General features: G+C 36.2%; 3 protein-coding genes across 5 annotated transcripts; 2 read left to right on the top strand and 1 right to left on the bottom strand.

Annotated features, from left to right (window-relative positions):
* Nucleotides 1–1167: 1167 nt before the first annotated feature.
* LOC113319599 (protein ALTERED XYLOGLUCAN 4-like) lies at nucleotides 1168–2996 on the top strand. 2 transcript variants are annotated; one of them, XM_026567848.1, is made up of 2 exons: nucleotides 1168–1543; nucleotides 1640–2996. In XM_026567848.1, exons 1-2 carry the CDS (start codon nucleotides 1327–1329, stop codon nucleotides 2734–2736), a joined length of 1314 nt encoding a protein of 437 aa, XP_026423633.1. In that variant the 5' UTR covers nucleotides 1168–1326; the 3' UTR covers nucleotides 2737–2996. The 2 variants fall into 2 exon arrangements, with proteins under 2 accessions (XP_026423633.1, XP_026423632.1); XM_026567847.1 differs by having other exon boundaries at nucleotides 1170–1543; nucleotides 1637–2996.
* A 16339-nt stretch (nucleotides 2997–19335) lies between these two features.
* On the top strand, nucleotides 19336–22568 carry LOC113318638 (metal transporter Nramp2-like). The gene is made up of 4 exons (XM_026566832.1): nucleotides 19336–20105; nucleotides 20555–20691; nucleotides 20769–21421; nucleotides 22031–22568. Exons 1-4 carry the CDS (start codon nucleotides 19546–19548, stop codon nucleotides 22199–22201), a joined length of 1521 nt encoding a protein of 506 aa, XP_026422617.1. The 5' UTR covers nucleotides 19336–19545; the 3' UTR covers nucleotides 22202–22568.
* Nucleotides 22569–22896: 328 nt separating this feature from the next.
* Nucleotides 22897–25791, bottom strand: LOC113319640 (probable serine/threonine-protein kinase PBL28). 2 transcript variants are annotated; one of them, XM_026567887.1, is made up of 7 exons: nucleotides 25289–25787; nucleotides 25026–25213; nucleotides 24723–24921; nucleotides 24474–24637; nucleotides 24291–24395; nucleotides 23710–23832; nucleotides 22897–23617 (listed from the first exon to the last, which is right to left on the bottom strand). In XM_026567887.1, exons 1-7 carry the CDS (start codon nucleotides 25356–25358, stop codon nucleotides 23369–23371), a joined length of 1098 nt encoding a protein of 365 aa, XP_026423672.1. In that variant the 5' UTR covers nucleotides 25359–25787; the 3' UTR covers nucleotides 22897–23368. The 2 variants fall into 2 exon arrangements, with proteins under 2 accessions (XP_026423672.1, XP_026423671.1); XM_026567886.1 differs by having other exon boundaries at nucleotides 25026–25791.
* Nucleotides 25792–26063: the final 272 nt, after the last annotated feature.

The following is a 26063-nucleotide window of genomic DNA, read 5'->3' as shown; positions in this document are numbered from 1 at the left end:
AATAGATCTTTTTTAACGAGCCACGACCAGAGTACGATGTTTTGCGTACCGTGGGATACTTCAAGTTTAGTTAATGATGCTCGAATTGGCCGAAGCATTCCTAAAAATAAAAAATTTACAAATTGATTTCGGTTAGGTTAAAACAGTTCGGCTACAAGATCCAAAGAACAGGTAGCCGAACTTATATGTAAATGTTGTTCGGCTAATTTCTCAATCAACGCTGGTAGTCGAACTAAGATTTAATCGAGTTTTCGCCACCTGACTATTAAGTTCAATTACCTTTTTCGCGTCGAACTTTGGAAGATATTTGTTCGTCGTGTTCGCAAATTTGCCTATATAGCCTAACTTTCTATTTGGTTTAGTTGAAAAAATATCGACTTAATCGAACTCAAAATTTGCTTATACAAAGAGGAGTTCGGTTAAGAAAAAAACTACGACTCCATCGAACCCGATATTTGCCTATACAGAAAGGAGTTCGGTTAAGAAAAAAAGTTTGCGAATCAACCAAACTCAGGAGTTCGGTTAGGAACAATTTTTTTCTTAATCGAAGTGTTCTTTGTGTTCTTCGTCTACGAAAGTTCGGTTAGCAAAACTAGGGTTTTCTAATAAATCTCTTAACGAACTACTATATGTATCTTCCGTCTTCACCCTATTTTGATGATTACTACTCAAATTTTATGATAAAAAACGAATTAGAAGTATTGGGTTTGTGGGATTTTTTTTTAAACTCAGGAAATTGGCGACGACGAGTAGACTGAAAAAGGGAAGAAAAAAAAAGATGAGAATATCTTTTTCAAACTTAATAGTTGGGAAGACAGAAGGGAGTCCCTTCTATACATTCACTAGGGGAGCTAAATTGTAGTTCTTCATTTTTTATGTTTATTTTTTATCGTCAAAATTAGACGATAATTAGTACTTAATCCTCGATTACAGTTAGGCACAATCCAAATGATAGTAACCCTATAATTAGATTCTTTTGCAAACAAAAAATACAGTGGTATTATGGATACATAATTCCGCTTACAATAGAACAATATAAAAACAAGAAAACTAGTCATAAAGAGAAAGAAATAAAGTATATTATTAATTGTTGTAGTAGGCCACTTCCCAAGTACTCCGAACCAAACCAAACCAAACAGTATGAGCTTCACGATGCTGTTTTTGTATTTGTGTTTTTGACTAAATCATCTCTCCTCCACTCACTATCTCTCTCCAATATAAAAGAAGAAACCCATTTTTCCAGGAACCACACTAGTCCTCTCTGTACACCTAATTCTTTATTTTCTCTGTGTAGTCAAAGAAAACTAAATCAAGAAAACAGAAGAAATGGGTTCAACAAGCCCATTTAAAGATCATCATCACCACCAGCAACAACAATCATATCCAATCACAAAAAAGCTGTTACCTTGGGCATTGTATGCTCTTCTTCCTTTAGCTATCTTTAGATTATATTTACACCCTCTTGATTTGTTTTCTGAAAATGAAGTAATAACTAAAGATCTTCAAAGTAAACCCATCATCGTCAGCACAGCTCCTAAACATGGTATGTCAACTCTTTGATCAGTAAACACAAAACCCTTTTCCTTGTGCATATATGATTTGTTCTTATAGCTTATGTTTGTTTGAATTTGGGCAGTAGAAGAAGTGAGGAATGATTGTGATTATAGTAATGGAGAATGGGTTGAAGATAAGATGGGTCCTTTATACAATGGCACTTCCTGTGGTACAATCAAAGATGGTCAGAACTGTATGGGTCATGGTAGACCAGATTCAGGTTATCTATATTGGAGATGGAAGCCTAGTCAATGCCAATTACCAAGGTTTGAACCAACAAAATTCCTTAGTTTACTTGAAAATAAGCATCTAGCTTTTGTTGGTGATTCAATGGCTAGAAACCAATTGGAATCTCTACTTTGCTTACTTTCTAGTGTGTCACCTCCTGATCTTGTCTATACAAATGGTGAGGATAATAAGTTTAGAAGATGGCATTTTCCTTCACACAATGTGAATGTATCAGTTTATTGGTCACCATTTCTTGTTAAGGGGATTGAGAAATCAAACACTGGTTTTAATTTTAACAAATTGTTCTTGGATTCCGTTGATAATCGATGGGCATTAGATCTGGAACAAATCGATATGCTAGTTTTGTCGGTGGGTCATTGGTTCCTTCATCCGGCGGTTTATTATGAGCATGATTCGGTTCTTGGTTGTCATGCCTGTGAAGGTCTAAACCATACTGAGATTGGATTTTTCGACGTGTTAAGGAAAGCTGTAAAGACCACCCTCAAGGCCATAACTGATAAGAGTATTACGGACGGAAACGAGATTGATGTAATTCTTACGACATTTTCGCCTGCGCATTTTGAAGGCGAATGGGATAAAAATGGGGCTTGCTCTAGAGAGAAGCCATTTGAGGAAGGAGAAAAGGCTTTGGAGGGAATGGATGCTGATATGAGGAACATTGAGGTGGAAGAGATTGAGGAAGCAAAGAACAAGGTAATCCAAGTAGACAGATTAAGGATCGAAGCACTGGATGTGACGAAGATGGCATTAATGAGACCGGACGGACACCCGGGTCCTTATATGTACCCAAATCCGTTTGCCGACGGAGTTAAGGATCGCGTACAAAATGATTGTGTTCATTGGTGCTTACCTGGACCTATTGATACATGGAATGAGATATTGCTACAAGTTGTGAGACAGTGGGAAGCTGAATCAATGAAGAGAAGAGGTTGAGGGGTAATCTTTGCTACTAGCTAGGTGAATTAATACTGTTCCGAAGAGTTACAATCATAATTATAAAGTATTAAATTTTTGTTGTATAAGATTTAGTTTAGTTCAATGTAAAAGCCATTTGAAATTATGTTGCAGAATAAAAATAAATTTATAGCTCCAGTGAAGTAAGCTCGATTAGCTCACTTATGTAATAATCTTTTGGTTTTCTTTTTATTTCGTTCCAAGATTAGGAAACATGGTAGCAGATACTTTAACAAAAATTGTTAGGTGTTTAAATTCAACTGTTTTATGGGATGCCATTCCCTTTTTGTATTCAACGTCATTCACAACATAAGTAGATAAATTTAATATCAAAAAATCCTCCAATGGATTGGATGGCTCTACTCCTTTTGTAATTCAGATTCCTCTGGGTCTTAGTTTGTTTAATGAAATGCCTTATCTAAAAAAAAAATTAAAAAAAAAAAAAAAAAGTAAGCTCGAGGCATTAGTATAAGAAAACTCACATCCAATATCTCGTCGGTGCAGAGAACATTGTGTTGGCCGGAGAGACAACAACTATTGCTATACCATTAAATTTGAGAGCGCATATGCAGTTATTTTCTCGGTGGTAACAATATCAAATTTCATACTAACAAAAACTTTGCTTGGTCATCGTGACACAAGCAAGTCTCCCTTCTTCCTCTTTGAATATGTAATTTCCTAGTCATGAACTATTCCTAAACTCAACTTGGTCATCATGACATAAACAAGTCTCTATTCTTCCTCATTGAATATGTAATTTCCTGGTTATAAATTATCCTCAAACTCAACTCATTAACACGTTAATCATCAAATTGTTCATCTACGTTTTTCAGTTTCTTAGCAAGATCCACATATCCAATAACTCAATTTTTCCATATTTTCAAAATCAAACATCAAAATAGCCTAAGCAATAACCACTACAATTATCAGAGTTTCCAGTTTGATTTCCAACATAACTCTCAAAGAAAATCTAACTTAACATGCCAGTAATTTTATTTATCCCATCAAACACTTACACATTTCGTATTCCGAAATTTACAAATTCAAAACCCACAATTTTACACCAAAATTTGAATTTACAACCACGAAACAAATACAAAACAACATACCTATTACCACTAAGATTATTACCACTTGAACCTTTCCGACAGACCATCATAAACATCAAAAACTGCTTGTTTCCATCTCCAACAATACTAACAACTTCTTTCCAACACCAGCAAAAACCAACATGATTACTATCCTGCAGACTGAAGACATCGAGATACTAAGTACCTTTATCGATTTCAACAATTATAAGAATAAGAATAACCCCTGCTCATTTTCACGAAGGAGTCCAAGGAATGCTAGACTTTAGTCTCCAGACTTCCTCCTCCAAGAGTGCTTCTCATCCTCTTCAGATGATTACCACCGATCATCCTCGTACCACTTTCGAAATCTTCATCCTCGTAATAAAAGTCTTGGCCGTCGTCGCTACTGGTTGAAGCATTTGAGCCATAAGCTTCATCTTCGTATTCTTCCTCATTTCCATAAGTTCCTTCAGCATCTTATTCCATGGTACTATTATTAGCCTCTAGAGTCACAGGATTTACATCAATATCTAACCCGAGTATTTCCTCACCGTCAAAATATATGTTTAGGGCTTCTGATATGGTCCGAGCGAAAATTCTAGGCAGTTTCTTCTTTGTTAAATAACATCTATACATCATATCTTCAGCATGCTTCTGTCTATCAACCTCTATCGCGGCCTTTATCGATTTCTTTTCAACGTTGTTGATTCACTCCCATCTCCTTCATCTTCAATTACATCTGCATTTTCTCTTTTTTCTTCTTCTTCTCTATCACTCTTTGTTGCACTTCTCGTCATTCTCCAGTAACACCTTCTATTATCCAGTCTTGCTTGTCTCTCCCTTGCCTTTCGCGCACCTCTTGCGTCGTTCTTCCTCACCCATTACTGAAATTCCTCATTATTCTCAATCTTCAGACGCTCGTGTTCCTCTTGCTCTCTCTTTCTCTCCAACTCTTGATTCACAAAAGGAATTAGTCTCTCAATATCAAGACTTGATAACGCCTCAACTCCTCTCTTTCCATTATATATTTATGGTGAAATAGTTGGTTGATCTTCAATATATTCATTCATTACATTGTTACCCAATTCAGCCATCTTTAGAATTTCTAATCTCCGAAGAATTCATTCCCTATTTAGGTATAATTAACGCTAATGGTGCTATTATCTCTATATATTTATTTTATAGAGTGGGTAGATTAACCATAAATATCCATTTAAGGAGCATGGTCAAATGTCTCGTCCCTTGGCATTCCACGTTAATTTAAATTCATACGCAATTTTTCAAAAATCAGCATTACTCTTCGCTAAAAGTGTATTTAGACACTTCCCATCGTTTATATTTCCGCGGTACTGCCATTAACATGAGTTTTAGTTGGTTACATACTTGCATGACCTTAAATGTAACATTAATGATCTTAATTTATTTTTTACAGATTCAAAGAAGACAACACTTGTTGAGATACATTATGGTTCGCTATGGTTTATACGTCTGGGTCATGCATTATGCCATTTTTCAAAACCCCCATCGTATCCCTATACACCCGGCTAAGATTTATACAACTCATTATATACACTACCAAATATGATCACTACATATTCCTTATTTCTTCTCTTTCCTTTACATTTATGAATGTTGTCTTGAGCAGATCAATTATTTGGCCATACAAAAACAACCATTATAATGTTCTTCTACTCTGTCTGGCATGCACCATACTTCCCTTGACACAAAAAGAATCTTTGTTTCTAATACTAAGTCACCAGTTTAAAGAGAGAGACACATGCCTTCATCGGTAATAGATGTGGCATCCCATATTTGACCCATGTGCTCCATTCAGGGTCAATGCTTAGCATCTCCAAAGCAATATTCTTTATAGTAAGGCAAAAACTTCCCTCCAAATCTCTAGTCATCGTACCGCACAAAAGAAATTTCTCCTTATACCATTTCACGCATATGATCGACGTCCCATTTTTAGTTCTCTCTGTGGTAAGTCTAATTTTAAGGATGGCATAGCCATCTCTCTTCAGATAGTCCAGCACACTCAAGTGACATATCACTATCACCACATGTGACCCAAAAAATTCATTATTTATCTAAAATCACCAAGTCAAGAGAAGAAATCCAAGCTAATGGAACTGAAATAAGGAAATACTACAATTTTGTCAACAACATTGGATTAAAAGATTTAGGATTCATAGAATTTCCTTTTGCTTGATCTAACCCACATTCAGGGGTTACTCCATTGAAGATAGATTATATAGGTTTTCGCTAATGAGAACTGGATAATCTTATTTCCAAACTCCAGTGTTAGATACCTAAATAACGTAAGCTCAAACTACTCCCCGATTTTTCTAAACACGAATATTCCTTCTCGTGAAGGTTTCAAACCTTTCAAATACTTTCGTTTTTATCAGGATGAACAAAAATGTAGATCTATGGTTTATGATTCCTAGATTACTAGAATGCAGATATCCCATGCTTTTATCCTTGTTAATAGGCTAGCCTTTGTTAAGAATGATATTTGACTATGGAACATGAATAATTTTGGAAACATCCAGAACAACATATCCTCCCAAATCAGAAAATGACAACATCATGACTCCTCTGATCTAGATTTAATGATCCTCAACTTCTAGCTACTAAATATGAAATAAAAAAGATGCACGATTATGAAGAGAAACCGTGGAAAATAAAAAGGAATGAAAATACCAATAATGCTAGGAGATAGAAACACTAACTATTTCCATGAGAATGCTATCATTTGGCAAATGAAAAATATAATTGTTGGACTTTATAATAGCAATAATAACTAGGTAAAGGGTAAAGATAGTATTTTCAATTGCTTAAATGTTCATTTTTAAAATTTGCGCACACTTCTGCTCATGTTTTAAGCTATTGTATTATAAATCTTGTTTCTTATATGATTTCTGATGATGATAACTACCATTCAATGTCATGTCCTACTGTGGTTAAAATTCATGATGTTATTTTTGGTATGCTCCCCAATTCTAGACTGGGTCCGATGGATTCCCAACCTTTAAAAAAAAAAATATTGGTCTATTGTGGGAAAAGAAGTGGTCATATGTTGAATCAATTAAATAATAATTTCATCTCTCTTATCCATAAGGTTCTCCATCCATCTAATCCTGGAGATTATAGACCTATAGGTCTATGTTATATTTCTTACAAATATGCTAAAACCTTTCACCTGTAGACTGATTTCTCCTTATCAGTCCGCTTTTGTTAAGCACAGACTCAACTGAGATAACATTCTTGTTGCTCATGAGATAATTCAAGCTACGAGGAAAAAAAGTAAGAAAATCGAAACCCACGTCATGGGCCTCAAGATAGAATGTCTAAAGCCATTGATAGGGTTGAATATGACTACCTAATAGTTATTCTTAAAAGAATGGGCTTTTGTGAAATCTGGTGCAATCTCATCTATGTATTAGTACTATCTCCTCAACTATTCTTATCAATAGTGTCCCAAGTAAGCCTTTCTAACCTACTAGAGGACTTAGGCATGGGGACCCTATGCCCCCTTGATTCTTTATTCTCTGCATGAACTTCTTCTCTATCACTCTCACCCATGCCGAAGGTATTGGCATAATCTCTGGTTTCAAGATCAATAAAGATTGCCTCCTATTTAGTCATATGCTTTTTGCAGATGATTGCCTGATCTTAGTAATGCTTATATATATCTAATGAAAGCCTCTTCAAGGTCCTAAAGGATTATGGTAAAATTCTTGCCTGATAATAAACTTTTTTGGATTTGGTATTTTTTCCACTCCTCACGTTCAAATTAGCCTTAGTAAAGATATAATAAATATCCCCAAGGTTATGGAAATCAAATTAGAGTATAAGTATAACAAGTCCAAAATAACTTGTTTTGTTAAACTAATTCAGAAAATGGATGGTAAATTCAACGGATGGGGAGGAAAATATTTATCTTCTCTTGGTAGATGTGTCATGGCAAAAACAGTGCTAGAATCCCTCCATGTCTACTGCATGATCAACTTTATCCTTCCTAAAGAAATAACCAAGAGGTCCATAGGGTTAATCAGGAAATTTTGGTGGGGGGAAACAGGGGTATCCAAAGGTGTGTATATGCGAAGTTGGGTTAGACTCAGTAAAAGCAAGTAAAAATGGGGTAACGGTAGGATCCTGATAAGATGAACTTATCTCTTATTTAATGGTCGGAGATTCTTTCAACAACTTGATACCATTTAGGAAAAAACCGTGAAGGGTAAGTATTACCCTAATGCGAACTCTTTTCATGCCATCTACAATGACAACTCTTCTTGGATCTGGAAAGTGATGTACAATGGACTAATGCTAGTCAAAAAACTTAGTATTTAGGAAATAGGAAAAGTGACTCGTGTGAGCATATGAATGGATAAAACCTAATCTATATCGGGGATGACAATATTATTTCTACTAATTAAATGGTTAATGAGTTAATTAACATTATTATTTCTTAATGCAAGTTTTTTCTCTTCCGAAAATAGGTACACACTATCATGTTTACTAACAAAATTTAAACCAAAAAGAGACTATGTCAATTACAGAATTATTCATATTGCAATTGTACCACTATCACCAACATACAACATATATCATTTTTAGAAAAATCAAATACTTATAAAATTTAACATATAACGAGAATGTAGAACTTTGACGCAAAGAGGAGAGAAATAAATTAGATTGCTAAAACTATAATTTTTGTATTAATAAAAATTAACCTTACGATCCTTACTAGGTTTTACAGTTAACGACCCACTGACATCAAACCTCCGTAATTAATAGGAATTAATTTCCACTTCTCGATTGAATTTGATACTGTAATTATTTTCTAAAGTTTAGTTACACCCACTGAAAAACCGGGGGTCTAACAACCACACCCAATATTTCGTTTAGGCAATATGTATGGACTAACTCCAATATATTTTCAAGAGAATCAACTAGACAGTCAGACTCAATCAAGTAAAATACATCTAAGAGTTATATCTCAATTTCTCAAATCAATCTGCAATCGAACAGATAGAAATCTGTGAGCCGGATTAATACGAGAAATAACTCGGATGGTACCAAAGACCAATATCCAAGTGTCAATCAATTTATATCAACAACCAAAGTTTGGATTATCTAATTGATTGAACTACGCACAACCTGTGATATTTCAATTACATAAAAATGTAATGCAGAAAAGAAATAACACAGACACCAAAATTTTTGTTAACGAGGAAACCGCAAATGCAGAAAAACCCTGGGACCTAGTCCAGATTTGAACACCACACTGTATTAAGGCGCTACAGACTCTAGCCTACTACAAGTTAACTTCAAACTAGGATGTAGTTGAGCCCTAACCAACCTCACACTGATTAAGGTACAGTCGCGTTCCTTACGCCTCTTGAACCACGCCGGATTCTGCGCACTTGATTCCCTTAGCTGATATCACCCACAACTAAGAGTTGCTATGACTCAAAGTCGAAGACTTGATAAACAAATTTGTCTCACACAGAAAAGTATATTGAATAGATAAATCTGTCTCCCACAGAAATACCTACGATTTTTTGTTCCGTCTTTTGATAAATCAAGGTGAACATGAACCAATTGATACACCGGACTTATATTCTCGAAGAACAGCCTAGTAATATCAATCTCCTCACAATAATCTTAATCATATGGAAGAAAAACATGATATTGTGGAATCACAAACGATGAGATGAAGATGTTTGTGACTAATTTTTATCTTACATATCGGAGATTAAATCTCGAGCAAATCTTAGAGAAGATAATACTTAATACGATAGGTTAAAGTAAGATTAGAACACGCAACTACAGATAAAATAATTGGGTCTGGCTTCAAAATCCCAATGAAGTCTTTAACTCATTAACCTATAATGGTTTTAGGAAAAACCTAGGTTAAAGGAGAATTGACTCTAGTCGCAACTAGTATCACACATGAGGTGTGGGGATTAGGTTTTTCATTTGCTAGAGTTCTCCCTTATATAGTCTTCAAATCAGGGTTTGCAATAAATGCTACCTTGGTAAAAAAGCATTCAATATTCACCGTTAGATGAAAACCTGATTAGAGTCAAGCTAATATATTTCAACCGTTAGATCGAACTTAGCTTGTTATACACAAATTAAATGTGACTTCATTTAGATATGAGTAACCGTACCTAAACGTGTGCACGTAGTTGGCTCAGCAATAGTTAGCCTAAGTTAGCCATATGAACACTTTCATATCAACCTTGTTCATCTTAATTACAACTAGTTCAAATGACTCAAGTCAAACTAGTTATGGAGTTGTTCAATTGTTTATATTCTCGTAGAAGTATACAAGACACCATTGAAGCAAAATTGATTTTTATTCACTCGAATTAATTTATGAACATTATAGCCACGGTTTGCAAAGGATTGCATTCCTTATTATATAAATGTATTTGTTCATGAAAAAACCGATTTTTGAACTCAACCCACTCAGATATGCAAACAGGTATGCATACTTAAAGTTCCAGACTTGGTCTGGGGTACGCATACTGTCGTACGTGACCAAACTCAGTTGAATTCCCGGACTTGAACTTTTCAGCCGGTACGCATACGGATATGCATACTAAGTTCCCGGGCTTCAACTATCAAACCAGTACGCATCCGGGTATGCATACTATGGCTCCCGGAATTTGAATAATTTGCAACAATTAGCATACAAGTACGCATACTGTGCGTTATCCAATCAATGTTTAATCGTTCTAAACTCCATCTTAATCATTGAAACATTCTTGGAAGACGGGAATAGCTGTCTCACACAAACTATTAGCTTCAAAGCAATTTTCAAGTGATCAATATATCAATATGAAACATTCCGAGTCTACATCAAATGATTGTATCACACAAATCATGTAAGATGTTACTTGGCGATTTTCACATGATCATCTTTTGACTTTCGGCAAGAATATAAGATGAACTTGGTTAAAGCGAAAGCTTACCAACACATATTTCGAGAAATATTTAAGCGAGTTAAAATCAGCTCGAAATATCAAATGTGTATAATGTAAAGTCTATATAGCTATACAACTTTTGTCTTAATAGGAGATAAAATAGAAATAGACTTCTGAGTGATAGATGAGTTCAAGTCTCCACACCTTTTGTTGATAAAGTTCCACAAGCTCCCCTTAGTAGTTTTTCCTCTTCAATCGATCAACGCCGTGAAGTCTAATGCTCAAATACACATTCTATCCTAATATGAGACATAGCTATAAGTAGACTAGAAATCAAGACTTATAGTTTTGGAAACTAAACTTGACAAACAAGCTTGAGATAGGAACGCTTGCGAGTTCGACCGAGCAGTGCTCTAACACCCACACAATCGCCTAATTATTTCTTATATTTTAGTTATGTTTAGGAACCAGTCCCATATTCTTAATATTTGATATTTCCTTATTAGTATGAACATATATTACAAATCCAACCCAAAATAAATCCTCTCAGATCTTTGGAGTATATTTCAAAGAGAGATTTTATTAGGTGATATTTCGTAATTAATTTCAATTGGAGAGTAGTCTCCTTGTGCCGGAGAAGAAGTTGCCACCCTCCAAAACCGGTCCTCAATAACATGCTACCTTTTTATGGTACTCTTTCTACTTTCGTAAATCATATTGACCCTATATGCGTTACATGAAGGAACATTGGAACAATAAAAGAAACTTGGGAACATTCCTTAATGAACGACATCTTTGCTAGGGTTGTATACGCTCAATGCTCTCTAAATATGGAGAATTCAACTTATCGTTTCAACACCCTGACTGACTAGCGTTCTAGTTGGTTTAACAGAAATTTTCGAGTGACTCAGTTTGGTTCTTAGATAAGATTTTTTTTTTATACGATACAACTAGGTAGACTCCTTGAGCATACCTATCAAGCTGGACTAGCCCCACTTCTAACAAATTTGCCATCACATCAACAAGATCCAATCTCAGCTCTATCCATAGAGAAAATTGGTGAAAATGGGAGTTGGAAATCGATCCCCCTACCCCCGCCCGCACTATAGACGAAAGGGAGTGCCTTTACCACTGTACTAGACAGTTGTTGCGTTGGAGCATCATTATCTATTATTACATATGGAATGCCATATATGAATTTGTATGTCAACGTAGTACATTTTTCCCTAAGCACACATCAAAGCAAATTATAAAGCATCTAACCACTAGCCTTGAACTCTAATTAAGGAGTGTCAATAAGAGGACAATTTTCTCCTATGAAAGTTGCAATCAGAATGTGCATTTGCATATCTCTTTGATTTTTTATTTGTTTACGATAGAAACATATGCCCAACATGGATTGATGTGTCTATTATAGGTCCTTTAGAGCAAAGGATATGAAATGAGAACACTCATTCAATATGAAGGAGTGTTCTCAAAAAGTACCAAATTAGATGCTACTATGGGATAAGAACACTCATCCCATCGACCAAAATTTTTCATACACTCCTTCAAGTGAAGAAGTGCTTGACAGTGTATACCTAGTGGCTTGAAATCAGCCGCTTGAAGAAAATACTCCTTGAGCGGCTGAAGATATGCATCTCAAGAATTATTTAAAATTTTAATACATTTCAAACTCTTTACTATGGACCCCACTCAAGTTTTATTAATAAAAATTCAATAAAAAAAAGGAAAGCGTCTAATGTTTAGCTGCTTGGATTTTTTTTAATAACAAAAAAGTGCATAAATTTGTCTTTCGCATGGTACGAAAACCCCTCTTTCAACTAGTCTCTCATTGGATTTGGTAGTGAATAAGTGTTTTTAACACTAATTCCATAGCTCTTGCTCCTAGGACAAATTATTGGCAAAAGAATAAGGGGATTCAAATCCCATGGAAAAGAGGAAGGAGATTACATAACTGGTCAAGATGCTTTGGAGTAGGCTTCTCAACTGAAGTGCAAAAGTTTCGACTTGCTTGGCACAAGTCAAAATCAGAAAGAACTCTTCAAGGAGGGACACTTTTTTTTTTTGGACGACCAACTCCGAAGTCGATCAGCTTTTGGGTCCTAAATCTTTTGGAAAAGTGATATGTAAGTTTATCAAAACTAGAAACTTTCCTGGACATACAGCAACTACCTAAGGATGGAGGAAGAAACTAAAGTTCTTATATGTGGGACGTACCTGTTTTATCTAATCTCTGTTAGTAATTGTTGATGATGGATTTTTGACAATGGAGAAAATTATAATATCACTTTTTCCCAGCTGCAAAAGCATGAAATAAATATGTATGAATTCCTGACCCGAGATCAGAATTATAGATTCGTACTTCTACAATATATATATTCCATAATAGAATTGAGAGTGCGCATCCATATAATGACAACATTGACCTCGTAGCTTTCATATAGATGTGTATGCTTGCAAGATTTCAGAGCTTCACTCGGCGAACTCTCGTTATTTTATCCACGAACATACAAGTTGCCATGTAATAATTATTGTATACTGATGATACAAATTATAAATATTCAGAATAACATTCTATGCCATTTTTTGAATAAAAATACTATTAGAAGCATACGATGTAGTACGAAGTTGTATTGAACATCACATCAAGTCGCAGAACTTCCACGGTTGAATTCCTTGAAAGTGTTCTCCAGGGTACTAACAAAATTCCAACACCAACCACACATGGCCATGGCCAAGATGTTGGACTAAGTAGGTAAGATAAGTTACCAAGCCAATATTAGCCGCATCCCATTGGAAATGTCTCATGCCAATGTTGGCCAATGTCCCAAGTCAACTTGGTTGCGTCCCACGCCAACATTGTCTAGTATTCCGCGCCATCATACGTCCCAATGCAACTTGGCCAGCTTCCAAAGTCATTATCCAACGTCCCAAGACAACATTGGTTCGTGTACCCGCACCACCAAACGTCCCAAGGAAACTTGGCCAGCGTCCCATGCTATTTTTCAACGTCCCAGGACAACATTGGCCGCGTCCCAGGACAACAACATTAGCTGGCCTCCCAAGCCAACTTGACCAATGTCTACCGAGGCCAACGCTATCATGTCCCAACACCTTGCCAACACTTCAAATATGCTTATGGCACCTAGGTGCACTATTGTGACTAGCATGATCAACATGCCACAAATATGTCATGGGAATGTTAAGTTGCCGTGAGCCTATCGATAATTCTATCTTACGACAAACTTCTTATTACTCACATGAACCATGAATCTAAGTTATGTTATTATAACAAACTAGGACAACCTATCGAGAGCTGAGCACTGAGTCGAAATACCCCATGGCTATGACTTAGTCGATACAAGAAGTAGTCCATGACTCCACTAATTCCTACGAGAAATCAAAGCATGTTATATGGGGGGAATTCCATAGGCTATTGATATGGTGGTTTACAACAACATGCAGCGTGGAAACACCCCGTGATGAAGAAGTAACAAATAGTAGTGACGGTTAAGAGCGTTAAAAGGAGTGATAGAGTAATGGTTTACAAGATTCTGGAAACTTCACTGGCATAATGGGAGTAACTTTACCATTACCTGAACTATTTCCATCTCTCCATATCTTCACGACTTCCACTACTTATGAGGAAACAATGTGTGTTCTTTAAAACTATAAATAGGCGCCTTTTTCTGTTCAGGAAATAGAACAGTCTTACCATTCTCAAGCCCTACTTCTTTTATAGTTCGATAACCTTACACACAACAATTCAATCACTATTGATTTCCTCAAATTTCTTTGCTTTCCTTCCCCTAATATCAAGCAATTTTCTCTCTTTGTAACCTAAGCAAAACGTGAACGACCATTGTCTTGGCTTAGGCTCGTTTTGTACGATTTTGGTTTCCGAACCTAAAGAAAGTAGTTCGACAGTATATTGTTTTACGTAGGAGTAATTTTTGGGTACAAACAGTAGCTTTCGCTTCTTATCTATATAAAAATATGCGAGAGAAAACATGAGAAAAATTACAATACAAAATTCTATCAAATATTACTATCGGAGGGTACTAAATTATTTCAAACTTGGATTTTTATATTAAATATCGTTATCTAAGGGTGCTAAATTATTATAAAGCTGAAGTTTTTACGTAATTTACTGCAAAATAGAAACCGGCTGCGGTTGATGAGTTTTTGGCGCTCACAATCGTGAAATAGTAATCCCTAAAACCGTTATCCAACTATTTTTACTAATGATACTATTCCCTCGACTTATTAGTTAATGAACTTGATTTACAAAACTAATTAAGATTAGTGATTGAATTAACTTAAGGATTTGATTTATATTTTGAAATTCAATTTTTTCTTGATTTTTTTTTGAAAAACTCAAAAGAATATGACAAAAAAAATCATCAAAATAGTCAAGAAAGCCTCGTACTTAACTCCTGTTACAATTTTGTTGATTCTAATCCGTTAAAATACGTTAAAATCTGGATCCTTTTTGCAGTTACAGCTGGGAAATAATATCGACCCAGCCGTAACACATTACAGATAGAAAATGAAGAACTCCCGGCTGTAAGTATGACATACAACTGGGAAATGAACACTCCTAACCGTAAATATGAGTTATGGTTGGAAATATCTGGCCGTAAACCCGACCTCAAATTTTCTTTCCGGAAAACATAACTATATACGGCTTGGAAATGTAGACAAGTAATTATGACCAGGAAATCCTATTTTTCCAATTGTGAGAGATGATTTAAGGTTGGGAGAAGCTGAACTCCCAGTCATAAACTATTTCCGAAACACAATTTTAAATCTTAACTTCTAATCTCACCTTCTAAACTAATCAAAAGCAAAAGACATGGCCGGTTTAGTTATAGAGGAAGAGTTTTTTTTTGAACTTTTACTTATATTAAGTCCCCATATACACATTCAGGATACTAGAATCCTATTAAGTCTGAAACCAAAATGGTTAAAGGCTTAGGGAAATTCCTATGAGAATGAACAAACCCATATCTTTGTTGAACCAGGTGGATGGCTAAATTGGTTTTTCCACTATGGTAAAGCACAGGGCGTTAGATAATTAAGCGCGCGAGCGACAGACAAACGCTGGAGTTTGTAGGTAAAGCGCCGACGTTGGTAGGACAAGCGCTGGAGCTCTAAACTTCAACGCGACGCTTTAACATATGACGCTGGCGTTTGTAGCAAAAACGCCAATGGGTAGTTTTTTAAAATTCAAAATTAACTTTGTACCTCTATAAATTACCATCAATTTCAAACAATTTACTCACACCAAAATTCACTTCTCTTGAATTTTCTCTTCTAAAATCTATTTCTCAATGGCCGAAAAGGTGATCATACTTTTTTGCGATGCAAAACTTGAAGCTGCCGTTTCTAAGATATGTGGAAATTTTAAAAAGATTGAAAATTGTAAGAGGGAAGTGCAAGTTTTTGAAGTTGATACAAGAAAATGTTCCGCTAAAAGGCAAAGAAGAGCTCCAGTTTTGAAAGTTAACAACAAAAAATTCAAAAACAAAGGCGAAACTGTCAAAGAGCGCGTTGAATGGAAGATACGTCAAATGAAGATAAACAGGAGGCCAAAACTTATACTCGATTTTTATTGAAGTTGTTTAGTACGTTTTATTATTTTCTAAGTTTATATCTTGTAAAAGAATTGGCATCAATGAATGAAAATATTTAGATTTTAAAATAGAGATTTCCACTCCAGATTAAGCGAAATTTATTACAATTTAAACTTGCAAATAACATCAAACTACATTTTAATAAACCACAACAAAAACATCAAATCCAGCGACATTCTCTTTGTAGAGTTTATAACATTCAAAATGCTTAAACTCTCTTCCGCTTTCTTCAGTAAACTTGGTCTGAGCGATTGTTTTCTGCAAAACAGATAAACAACAAGTTCAGATATTTATGATGCAGTTGATCAATGAGGACAAAGGTAAGATACTCACCAGTTCTTCGTTGGATAATCCAGAATAGCTACGGTGAACCATCCACAAAACTTAAGTATAATGTTTGACTTCCTTAGTGATGAATGCAAATCTTAGTTCTAGGCTCTTACTGTTTCTTATGGTTTTGGTCCGCGATGCTACAAAATGTCCCAATACTCTTTCCCAGAAACAATCACTGTTCACTGGTCTCATCAAACTATGTATCCAACATCGAACAAGAGTAACATCTTCTTCCATTGTAAAGATCGGGAGCGGCATTCGAGTGCAGTACAAATGTGCTTGAGATAGACCATATTTTAGAATTCTAAAACACGTTTCGTAACGAAAAGGTTTGCCGTGAGCTTCCTCCTAATTATTAAGAGCTGTTTGGATCACTTCATCTTCAATTACACCGATGAAATTTTCTCGATCGATTTCCATTACCAGAGCAACAAATGGCTGGACTGTAAGCCTAATAGATTGAAAATGAGCACGCAATCAACGAGCATCTTGGTTTCCTGGGTTTCTCGTCAGTGAAACGAACGTTGAAAAAACGTTCTCCCAAAAAGAACCGTCTTGAAAGCCCATACCAGTGATTACCCTATGAAAAAAATATGCTTTGCATATAGTTATATCCTCTTCTTCAGTAAACTATGGATCACGATTTCTAACAGAAATTTCTGCAGAGTGAGAGAGATTAAGAGTTTTATAAAAGAAGAAGAAAAAGAAGATGTGATTTTGGAGATGTGAAGAATGGAATTTATAGGTCGAGAAAGAAAATCGAGCCGTTGGAAATGTAGCCGTTGGCGTTGGTAGTAAAACCGCGCGACTTTCCTTTAAGCGCCTGTCTGGGAATGTGCTAAGTACTTTTTGGTGGAGTGGGCTGATTGAAGTTGAAGGAAAAATCGATTCACTATGGTATTATGTTATTTAATTTGTTGTTTATTTTGTGTTATTACGATTATCTAAAACCATCAATATCATAAGTAATTTAAATTTTTCCTCGATTAAACATTGCACCATCAATTTCATAAATAAAAACACACTGCATTGAACAACCACATCATACATGAGAATACAAGAAATACATTAAATTAAAACAACTAATATATAGGCGTCAATTCTCGACGGGTGGTGGAATTCCTAGGACGATGTAGGGATCGTATCTGTTGAGTATCCTAAGAATGTTGAAACAAGCATGGAAGTCGAAAGGACGACCTCAGTGAGATGCTTGCCACATCGCTAGAGTTATGGGCAACACTTCATGTTCGGCTTCACCGTTGAGATTATTTTGGTGATTCTCCATTAGTTGGGCGACGAACTCCAATATATTCATACTAATTACACTAAAACGATGCTGCAATCCATGAGAATCACTCCCATGGATGTTCCCAGTTTCAGCGGTGAACATTCTGTAAACGTTCTCCTAGAAAGTCGACGTCGAATCGGCTACATTACTCATGACAACATCTTGTGTGTGAAAAACAAAGGCTCTACAAATAACTAAATCCTCTTGTTTAGTGAATCTAACACCAAGAACTCTGGGAGGCATTTTTGTAGATGATTTGAGAGTGAAGAATGTGTGAATTTGGAGTTGAAATGAGGAGTATTTATAGAACTAAAAAATTATAGCTGTTAGATTGCAAGAGTTTCTATCCATCCAGATTCAGCCGTTGACGCTTCTATGACAAACGCGCGCTGGAAGGATAAGCTCTGGCGATTAAGTAAAGAACGCACACTGCCAGAAAAACGCCAGCGGTTTTGTCTCCAACGCCAGCGTTTGAGGCAAGCTCGCCCAGCCTATCATCAAATGCTCGCTACATCCTCCAACTCAATGGACAAACCAACAAATTTATTGGTTTCAACATCCATTTTTCATGTTTATTGAGTCCATAGTGGGATCAAAATGAACAAACATTGAAGTTTGTTCATTCCATAGGAACTGCTCTTAAAGCCCCCAATAATAGAATTCTTCTTATAAATATACAGGGTGTTAGTCCTCAAGGGAGTTGGGGGAGTTGGGTGTAGTTGTGTTTTTTACCGTTAGTCGTGAGGGAGTTCGAGTGAGTCTCAAAATCCCCGTTAGTCGTGGGAGAGTTTAGAAGAGTCTCCCCAACTCCCTAAAGAACCCCGTTAGTCGTGGGGGAGTTTCAAAGAAACTCTTAAACTCCCCGTTAGTGGTAAAAATTAGAATGATAGGGAGTTTTTTTTTTTTGGGAGTTCTGGGGAGTTTATAGTGTATTTTTGCCTCACTCCAAATCTCTCAAAAAAGTGGAGATTTTGGGAGAGTCTCTCAAACTCCATACACTCAACACACCAAACTCTCTCAAACTCCCTATACTCTCTTACACTCCCTCCAAATCCCCAAAATTCAAAATACATTAAACTCCCTCCAACTCACTCGTGGACTAACCCACTAATAGTGTCAAGACTTGGCCCTCAAGTGGTTTGTAAACAAAGCAAGGCGAATGAGCACGGGTGCATAACTAGTACCCCATGGGCCATTTACAAGTCTGCTGGAACAAATATAACGACAGAAATGGAGATCGAGTCACTGAGCAGAAGGGAGAGACAAACCATAGGGGCATGTCATGTTCTCATTCTCCACCCAGCAGGTCCCATACTCTGAAAATTTAAGCAATGGCGTGGAAAACGACTCGCACCTACCCTACAATCAAAACAAGACATTGTTGAATCCTAGTACGCAAATAAGTTAGGTCCCTCATATGTACTCGGCAAGCCCTAATTTATTGTATTGTTGATCACCTCTCTTCTATAAATTGTTCTTAGAGAGAAAAAGAAACAAATCACAGTAATTCAGCAATAATGGCTTCTGAATTTAGTAAAGCAGTAGTAGCAGAAGAAGAAGAACATAGTTTGTTATTAGTGACTGAAAAAAACCCAGAAATTGAAGAAGATGAAGAAGAGAAGGCATATGAATCATGTGAAATGGTAGTAATAGAATCATTAGAAATCGAAGATTATTCAGTAACACCACCATTTTCATGGAAGAAACTGTGGTTATTTACAGGACCTGGTTTTTTAATGAGTATTGGGTTTCTAGATCCAGGGAATTTAGAAGGAGATCTACAATCAGGAGCTATTGCTGGGTATTCGTTATTATGGTTACTAATGTGGGCAACAATGATGGGGTTATTAATTCAGTTATTATCAGCTAGACTTGGTGTTGCTACTGGTAAACATTTAGCTGAATTATGTAGAGAAGAATATCCTAAATGGGTTAGTCTTTTGTTGTGGGTTATGGCTGAATTGGCTTTAATTGGTGCTGATATTCAAGAAGTTATTGGAAGTGCTATTGCTATTCAGATTTTGAGTAATGGTTACTTGCCTCTTTGGGTTGGTGTTCTCATTACTGCATCTGATTGGTAAGATTTTAAAACCCCTTGTTATTACTTTCATTTTTTATTTTATTTTATTTTTCAAATTATGAGTAGGAAGTAGGGTATGGACAAATTTTGATCTCAGAGGTCTAATGGGCACACAGACACACACAGTAACTACTACATACTGAAAAGTTTTGAACTCAGGTCATAGTCTGATGTGCAGTGTGCAAACACAATATAAAGTGTAAGAATAAAAAATAAAACCTTCTAGGATGATATTGAAAATTTGCCCCATAGGACTTTAAGGTGTAAAATGATTGATCTAGACTTGCTTTAAAATAATGTTTTGGTCATCAAAATTTATGTCCTGCCATACAAAAGTACTAATCAATAAGTCATATTAAAAATTTTCATTTTGTTGATTTGATTCTTTTTGTTGCTTAGTTCATTAAGATGGATTTCTGAGTTGTGGCAGTTGGTTATATGAACAGTTTTTTCTTTTTGTTTCTTGAGAACTATGGAGTGAGGAAATTGGAAGCTGTTTTTGCTGTCCTTATTGGAACAATGGCAATTTCATTTGCTTGGATGTTTGGTGAAACCAAACCTAGTGGAAAGGAACTTCTGATTGGTATGTGAGCATAAACTTGTTCTATTTCCTTCTTTTTTGTACAACTGAAAGCAAACTGAATTTTGTTATCTTTGCAGGTGTTCTGGTTCCAAAACTTAGCTCTAAAACGATAAAGCAAGCGGTTGGTGTTGTGGGTTGTGTTATTATGCCTCATAATGTCTTCCTGCATTCAGCACTTGTGCAGTCAAGGAAAATAGACATTGAAAAGAAAGGCCGGGTTCAAGAAGCCCTGAACTATTATTCAATTGAGGCAACTGTTGCTCTCATCATTTCCTTCATGATCAATTTGTTTGTGACAACTGTGTTTGCAAAATCGTTCTACGATACAGGTAACGCCAAACACATTGGCCTTGTTAATGCAGGGCAATATTTAGAAGAAAAGTATGGAGGAGGACTTCTTCCAATTCTCTACATCTGGGGTATTGGTTTATTAGCAGCCGGGCAGAGTAGTACCCTTACTGGAACCTATGCAGGGCAATTCATCATGGGAGGCTTTCTCAATCTTCGTTTAAAAAAATGGTTGAGGGCATTGATCACGAGAAGCTGTGCCATCATCCCAACCGTAATTGTTGCCCTTATATTCAACCGTTCTGAAAGTTCTTTGGACGTCTTGAATGAATGGCTTAACGTTCTTCAGTCCGTTCAAATTCCATTTGCACTTATTCCACTTCTGTACTTGGTTTCGAAGGAGAAAATCATGGGTACCTTTAAAATTGGCCCCAGTATCAAGGTAAGCAGTTACCTCCATCTTTCTGGTGTTTGATTTTTCGTAATATAGCGATGAATACCAGTGCATTAGACCTTTATACGGATTTAAAGCCTCCAAAAATGTTGCTAATAACAGAAATTCGAACTTGTTAGCGATCGATAGTCATAAAATAAAGAGTTCCTACCCGACAAGATCCTAGTATACACATATGACACCACTTTGGAGTTCCTGAATATATGTTACTTTAACATTGTCTTGGCCAACTTCAAAGCATTATATGTTAGAAATGTTTGCAGGGAACAGGCCCTTGTCTTCCTTATCCTCATGTTCATAAAATTACTTTGCATTCACTGAAGATTACTGTATTATTATATTGGCAACTACTTACCATGAGAGATGTTGAGAACTTCGCAAAATCAGAGTGGATGAAGTTTCACTTCCCATGATTAAATAAATTTAGTTAACCTGATTGAGCAATCTTTGTTACATTCTGATTCTTCTGCCCAACAGATTATACAGTTGAATGTTTCAATGATGCTACCACTAACTGGATCGAGCTTTTAAATTTTGCTTTTGTATAAACTTGATCCCTCAGAATCCTAACCAATGTCTGATGGTTTCTTGCTGTAGATGGCAGCATGGATTGTGGCTGGTCTGGTGATGGTGATAAATGCTTACCTTCTGTTGGATTTTATCCGTGTTGAAGTGACTGGAATGTTGTTTGGTTCGTTGGTGTTTGTTGTTATAGCAGCATACGTGTCATTCATTATCTATCTGGTTTCAAGAGTTACTGCATCGTAGAGAACTGGCCGAAGAGTTACTGCATGGTAGAAAATTGGCTGAAGAAATTGGGTTTGCCTTCGGCCATCAGTCTCATTGTAAATAGTGCTACAAATTTTTGTGAATGTTGATTAGAAGAATATAGAGGTGTCTACATATAATTTCTAATTGGTATTATATAATAAAATGTAATTTGATCACCTGGGGGTGAAGGTAACTGAACGGTGCTAGATACGTTAAGATGTAATATGGTGAACTGTGCATTTAGGTGTGGTTCAGTATCATCAACCAGATAGGAGTTTAACTGTCACTAGCATAGTAGTGAAGATAACTGAACATGCTTTAAGGTGTAATCAGTCAGTATTATGTGAGTTTTAGTATTTGGGTCTCATATTTTGGTATAGTTAACAGTTGGTCGCGCATTTGTTTAGGTCGTTAGGGTGTAATCCGACGAACTCTGGATTTTAGTATGGTACATCGTTACTACCCTGAACCTCATATGGGTCTCCCCTCTATAATCTGTGGAGAAGCTCACATAAAACTGTATCAACAAGTCTTCTTTGATAAGTCCTATCTAATAGGACTGATTCTATGTATCCATAAATGATAAATCCCTGACTGATAAAGCCATAAATGATTCTATGCTCTGCTGATCCATAAATGATAAAGCCAGAAAATTGATAAATCTCTCTATCTGAACACACCATAGATAAGCGTCATGTTATATCATCGTTAGCATTGGAAGTTAAAAAGTATAGAGAATGGTTGCACGTCTCTGAATGATTCTCATAAGCCCATACATATTATGGAAGCAAGTGGTTTACAAGCACAATTGAGGGTTAATAGCCCGCTGACAAGCCAAGAAGTACACACACACCATAATAATGAGGAGAAGAACATTCCTTAAAGCTTCTAGTAGAAAACTGTCTTGCAAATACCACACCGACAAGAGAATTCAACCATCCATAGCACAGAACAAGGACTTACTGAAGTACTACTAATAATAATCATGTGTACCTTGATTATCCAGTCTCCTAAAACTTTTCTTGTCTCAATCCCATAGTCATCCACTTCTACTAGTTCATGATATACTCTACAAGGATCAAGAATGATACTTGATTGAAACACAATGCAGCCTAAAGAAAACCTTTTTGAACTTGAGAATGCCCCACCTCAGAAACGAATATCTCAGGTTGTTCTTGGCTGCATTTTGAACAAATGCAATCCTGTTCGCAGACCTTTTGAATTTGTAAACAAAATAAGTTGAAGTTCCTTAACGCAGTCCGCCATCGAGGGTCTCTCAGTGCTGTTATGACGGACACAACGTGATGCTAGGTTGGCATACATGGAAATTGAATCGATGTTATATGAACTTCGACTCATCTCAGGATCTATCACCTTCCGCAATTTCTTACGATCATTCAGTATATGCCTCACCTAGTGAACAAGAAGTTAGTGTTGAATGTTTTATTTTAATAGACAAGGTTACTAATTAAGAATCTGATAGGAAGTTATCACCAATCTTGTACCTGTATTACAATGTTTTGATTGGTGGGCACCTGGCTCAAGTCCAGCGCTCTGCGTCCAGTCAAGAGTTCAAGAAGAACAACTCCAAATGCGTACACATCACTTTGTAAAGTTAGTTTCCCTGTCTGAGGCCAATAGGAAAAAAATATCAATCTCTGTATCAATTTTTGTTAATCAGGTTGCATGGACAGTCTATGCTGTAAGTGAAACAATTGAAACGTAACGTCGGAATTTAGCTAGAGTTAGTCGCTTGGGTTGCAACAAATTAGCAGAAGGCAATTCAATAAAACTCCAATATGGCATTTCATTTAGCATAAAGTGTCAGTAAAGACACAAAGCAGAGATAAAAATGGACGAGTTGCGTACAACTTAAACACAATATAGAGCTTGTGTGGTAAGGCTGAGAACATATATGTCAGTAAAATGTCTGACAACAACTATAGTTAATCTCTTCATGCGTAAATGAGGATTGCTTCTTGTATCTAAACCTATTGGATGCCATCTCTATAATAAAGGCCCCATACACGAATCATTAAAATTGGGAAACAACTTGAAAAGAATATACATACAAAAATATGCTTACCGATGTGTACTCAGGATCAAAATATCCAAACGTGCCGAGGGCTTTGGTTGTGACGTAAATTTCCCGACCTTCAGGCATCAACTTAGCAAGACCAAAATCTGAGATCTAATAGACAAGAGTAAGCAACAGCATAAATATAGTTACATTCTTATTAAGTCGAATCAATTGTCACTAATAAGTTACCTTAGCTTCAAATTGCTCAGTTAAGAGTATGTTGGTGGACTTGAAATCTCTGTGAACAACAGGGATCCCAATTGCTGAACTAGAATGCAGATAAGCCAGACCCCGTGCTGCTCCAAGTGCTATTTTAAGCCTTAATGACCAATCCATTTTCGTTTCACTAATTCCTATATTGCAAGACAAAGTTACAAAAACCTCCAAGTAATTACAAAATTTTGGATAACAAGTATGCCGACGATAGATAAAACCCACCATTTAACTGATCTTGTAAATTCCCTTTATTCATGTATTCATAAACAAGAAAGCGATGTTTTCCATCTGCGCAATAACCCCTGAGAGAAACTAAATTTGGGTGTTCCAATCTGCTTAACATGTCAACTTCCACCCGAAATTCGCGTTCACCTTCGGCTTCTTTATTTGGCGGCAGCTCCATTTTCTTGATTGCCACAATCTTCATGTTGCAAATAAATTTAGTGCATAAATTGTATATGACCTTGGACAAATGCCAGAGCTGAAGTTAAAAAACCGGTCTAATTAAAACTCCAAAAAACATACCTCGCCTGATCGGAGTCTTCCTCTGTAAACTCGCCCAAATCCTCCTTTACCGATTAAATTATCGTCACTAAAAGAACACGTTGCATCCTCCATTTCCTTGAGAGTAAATACCGATGACCCATGGTGTCTTTTAGTAGAATGTGGTGTTTGATCATCAAGTTGCCAATATTCTAGACGCTTATAAATCCCTACAACAACAAAAGAAAAACTATCACTACAAAATTCTTCAAACAAACCAAACAGAGTAGAAGAATTGTACATACAAGGGTCATTTTGATCTAACGACCAGCTCCTTCTTCTCTTATTCCACGCCGAAACAATCCCCAACGGCATGGTATTTCAGTTTCACTCTATAGATTTTCGCATATAGTTTCAGTATCAATAATGTCTAACAAATACTCCTAAACTTGATAAAACCCCATTGGACGTGTACGTTAGGTTGATAAAGGAGTGGTGTAAGAACCCTTTCAAAGGTAGAAGTAATAGTAGAAGTAGAAGCAAAGGTAATGATTTTTTTGATGTAGAATTTTGAGCTAACCCTAAACCCTATACTCTCTCAACAAATTAAGTCTGTGAGACAGTTGAGTAGCTTTAACCAAAAATAGCAGGAGGAGGAGAAGAAGAAGGGACTGAAATCTTAAATTAGAAGAAGAAGCAAAGAATAAAGTTATGATTTTTACTTAGTTGAGGTGGTGGAGAAGGGAACCAAAATGACAGTCTTTGGCGTCATACTTTTACTTTACTTAGTGGGGAGAGAGACTACGGATTTAGAGGGAGAGAACAACCGTTGGGGCAGGTGACGCTTTCAATTTTGTTTGATGGTTCGAAATTTGGAAGTCATTCAAATAGTACCTAATTTTCTGGTGACTGCCACGTGTACTGATTTTTCTTGCTTGGATTTGGACCTACGCTTTTGTAAAAGGTATCCAATGCAAGTTTTTGCACATATATCCGGGAAAAGGGGCTACGAGGGTACGGAGATTTTCATTTATTTTTTGTTTTTGTTTTTGTCAGTGATTTTTCTTTTTTTTTTTTTTT

The sequence above is a fragment of the Papaver somniferum genome, chromosome 10 (genome assembly GCF_003573695.1).
Source record: "Papaver somniferum cultivar HN1 chromosome 10, ASM357369v1, whole genome shotgun sequence".
NCBI classification, from domain to species: domain Eukaryota; kingdom Viridiplantae; phylum Streptophyta; class Magnoliopsida; order Ranunculales; family Papaveraceae; genus Papaver; species Papaver somniferum.
Note: the sequence above shows the minus strand (reverse complement) of the source record. Positions and strands in the feature narration are given on the sequence as shown.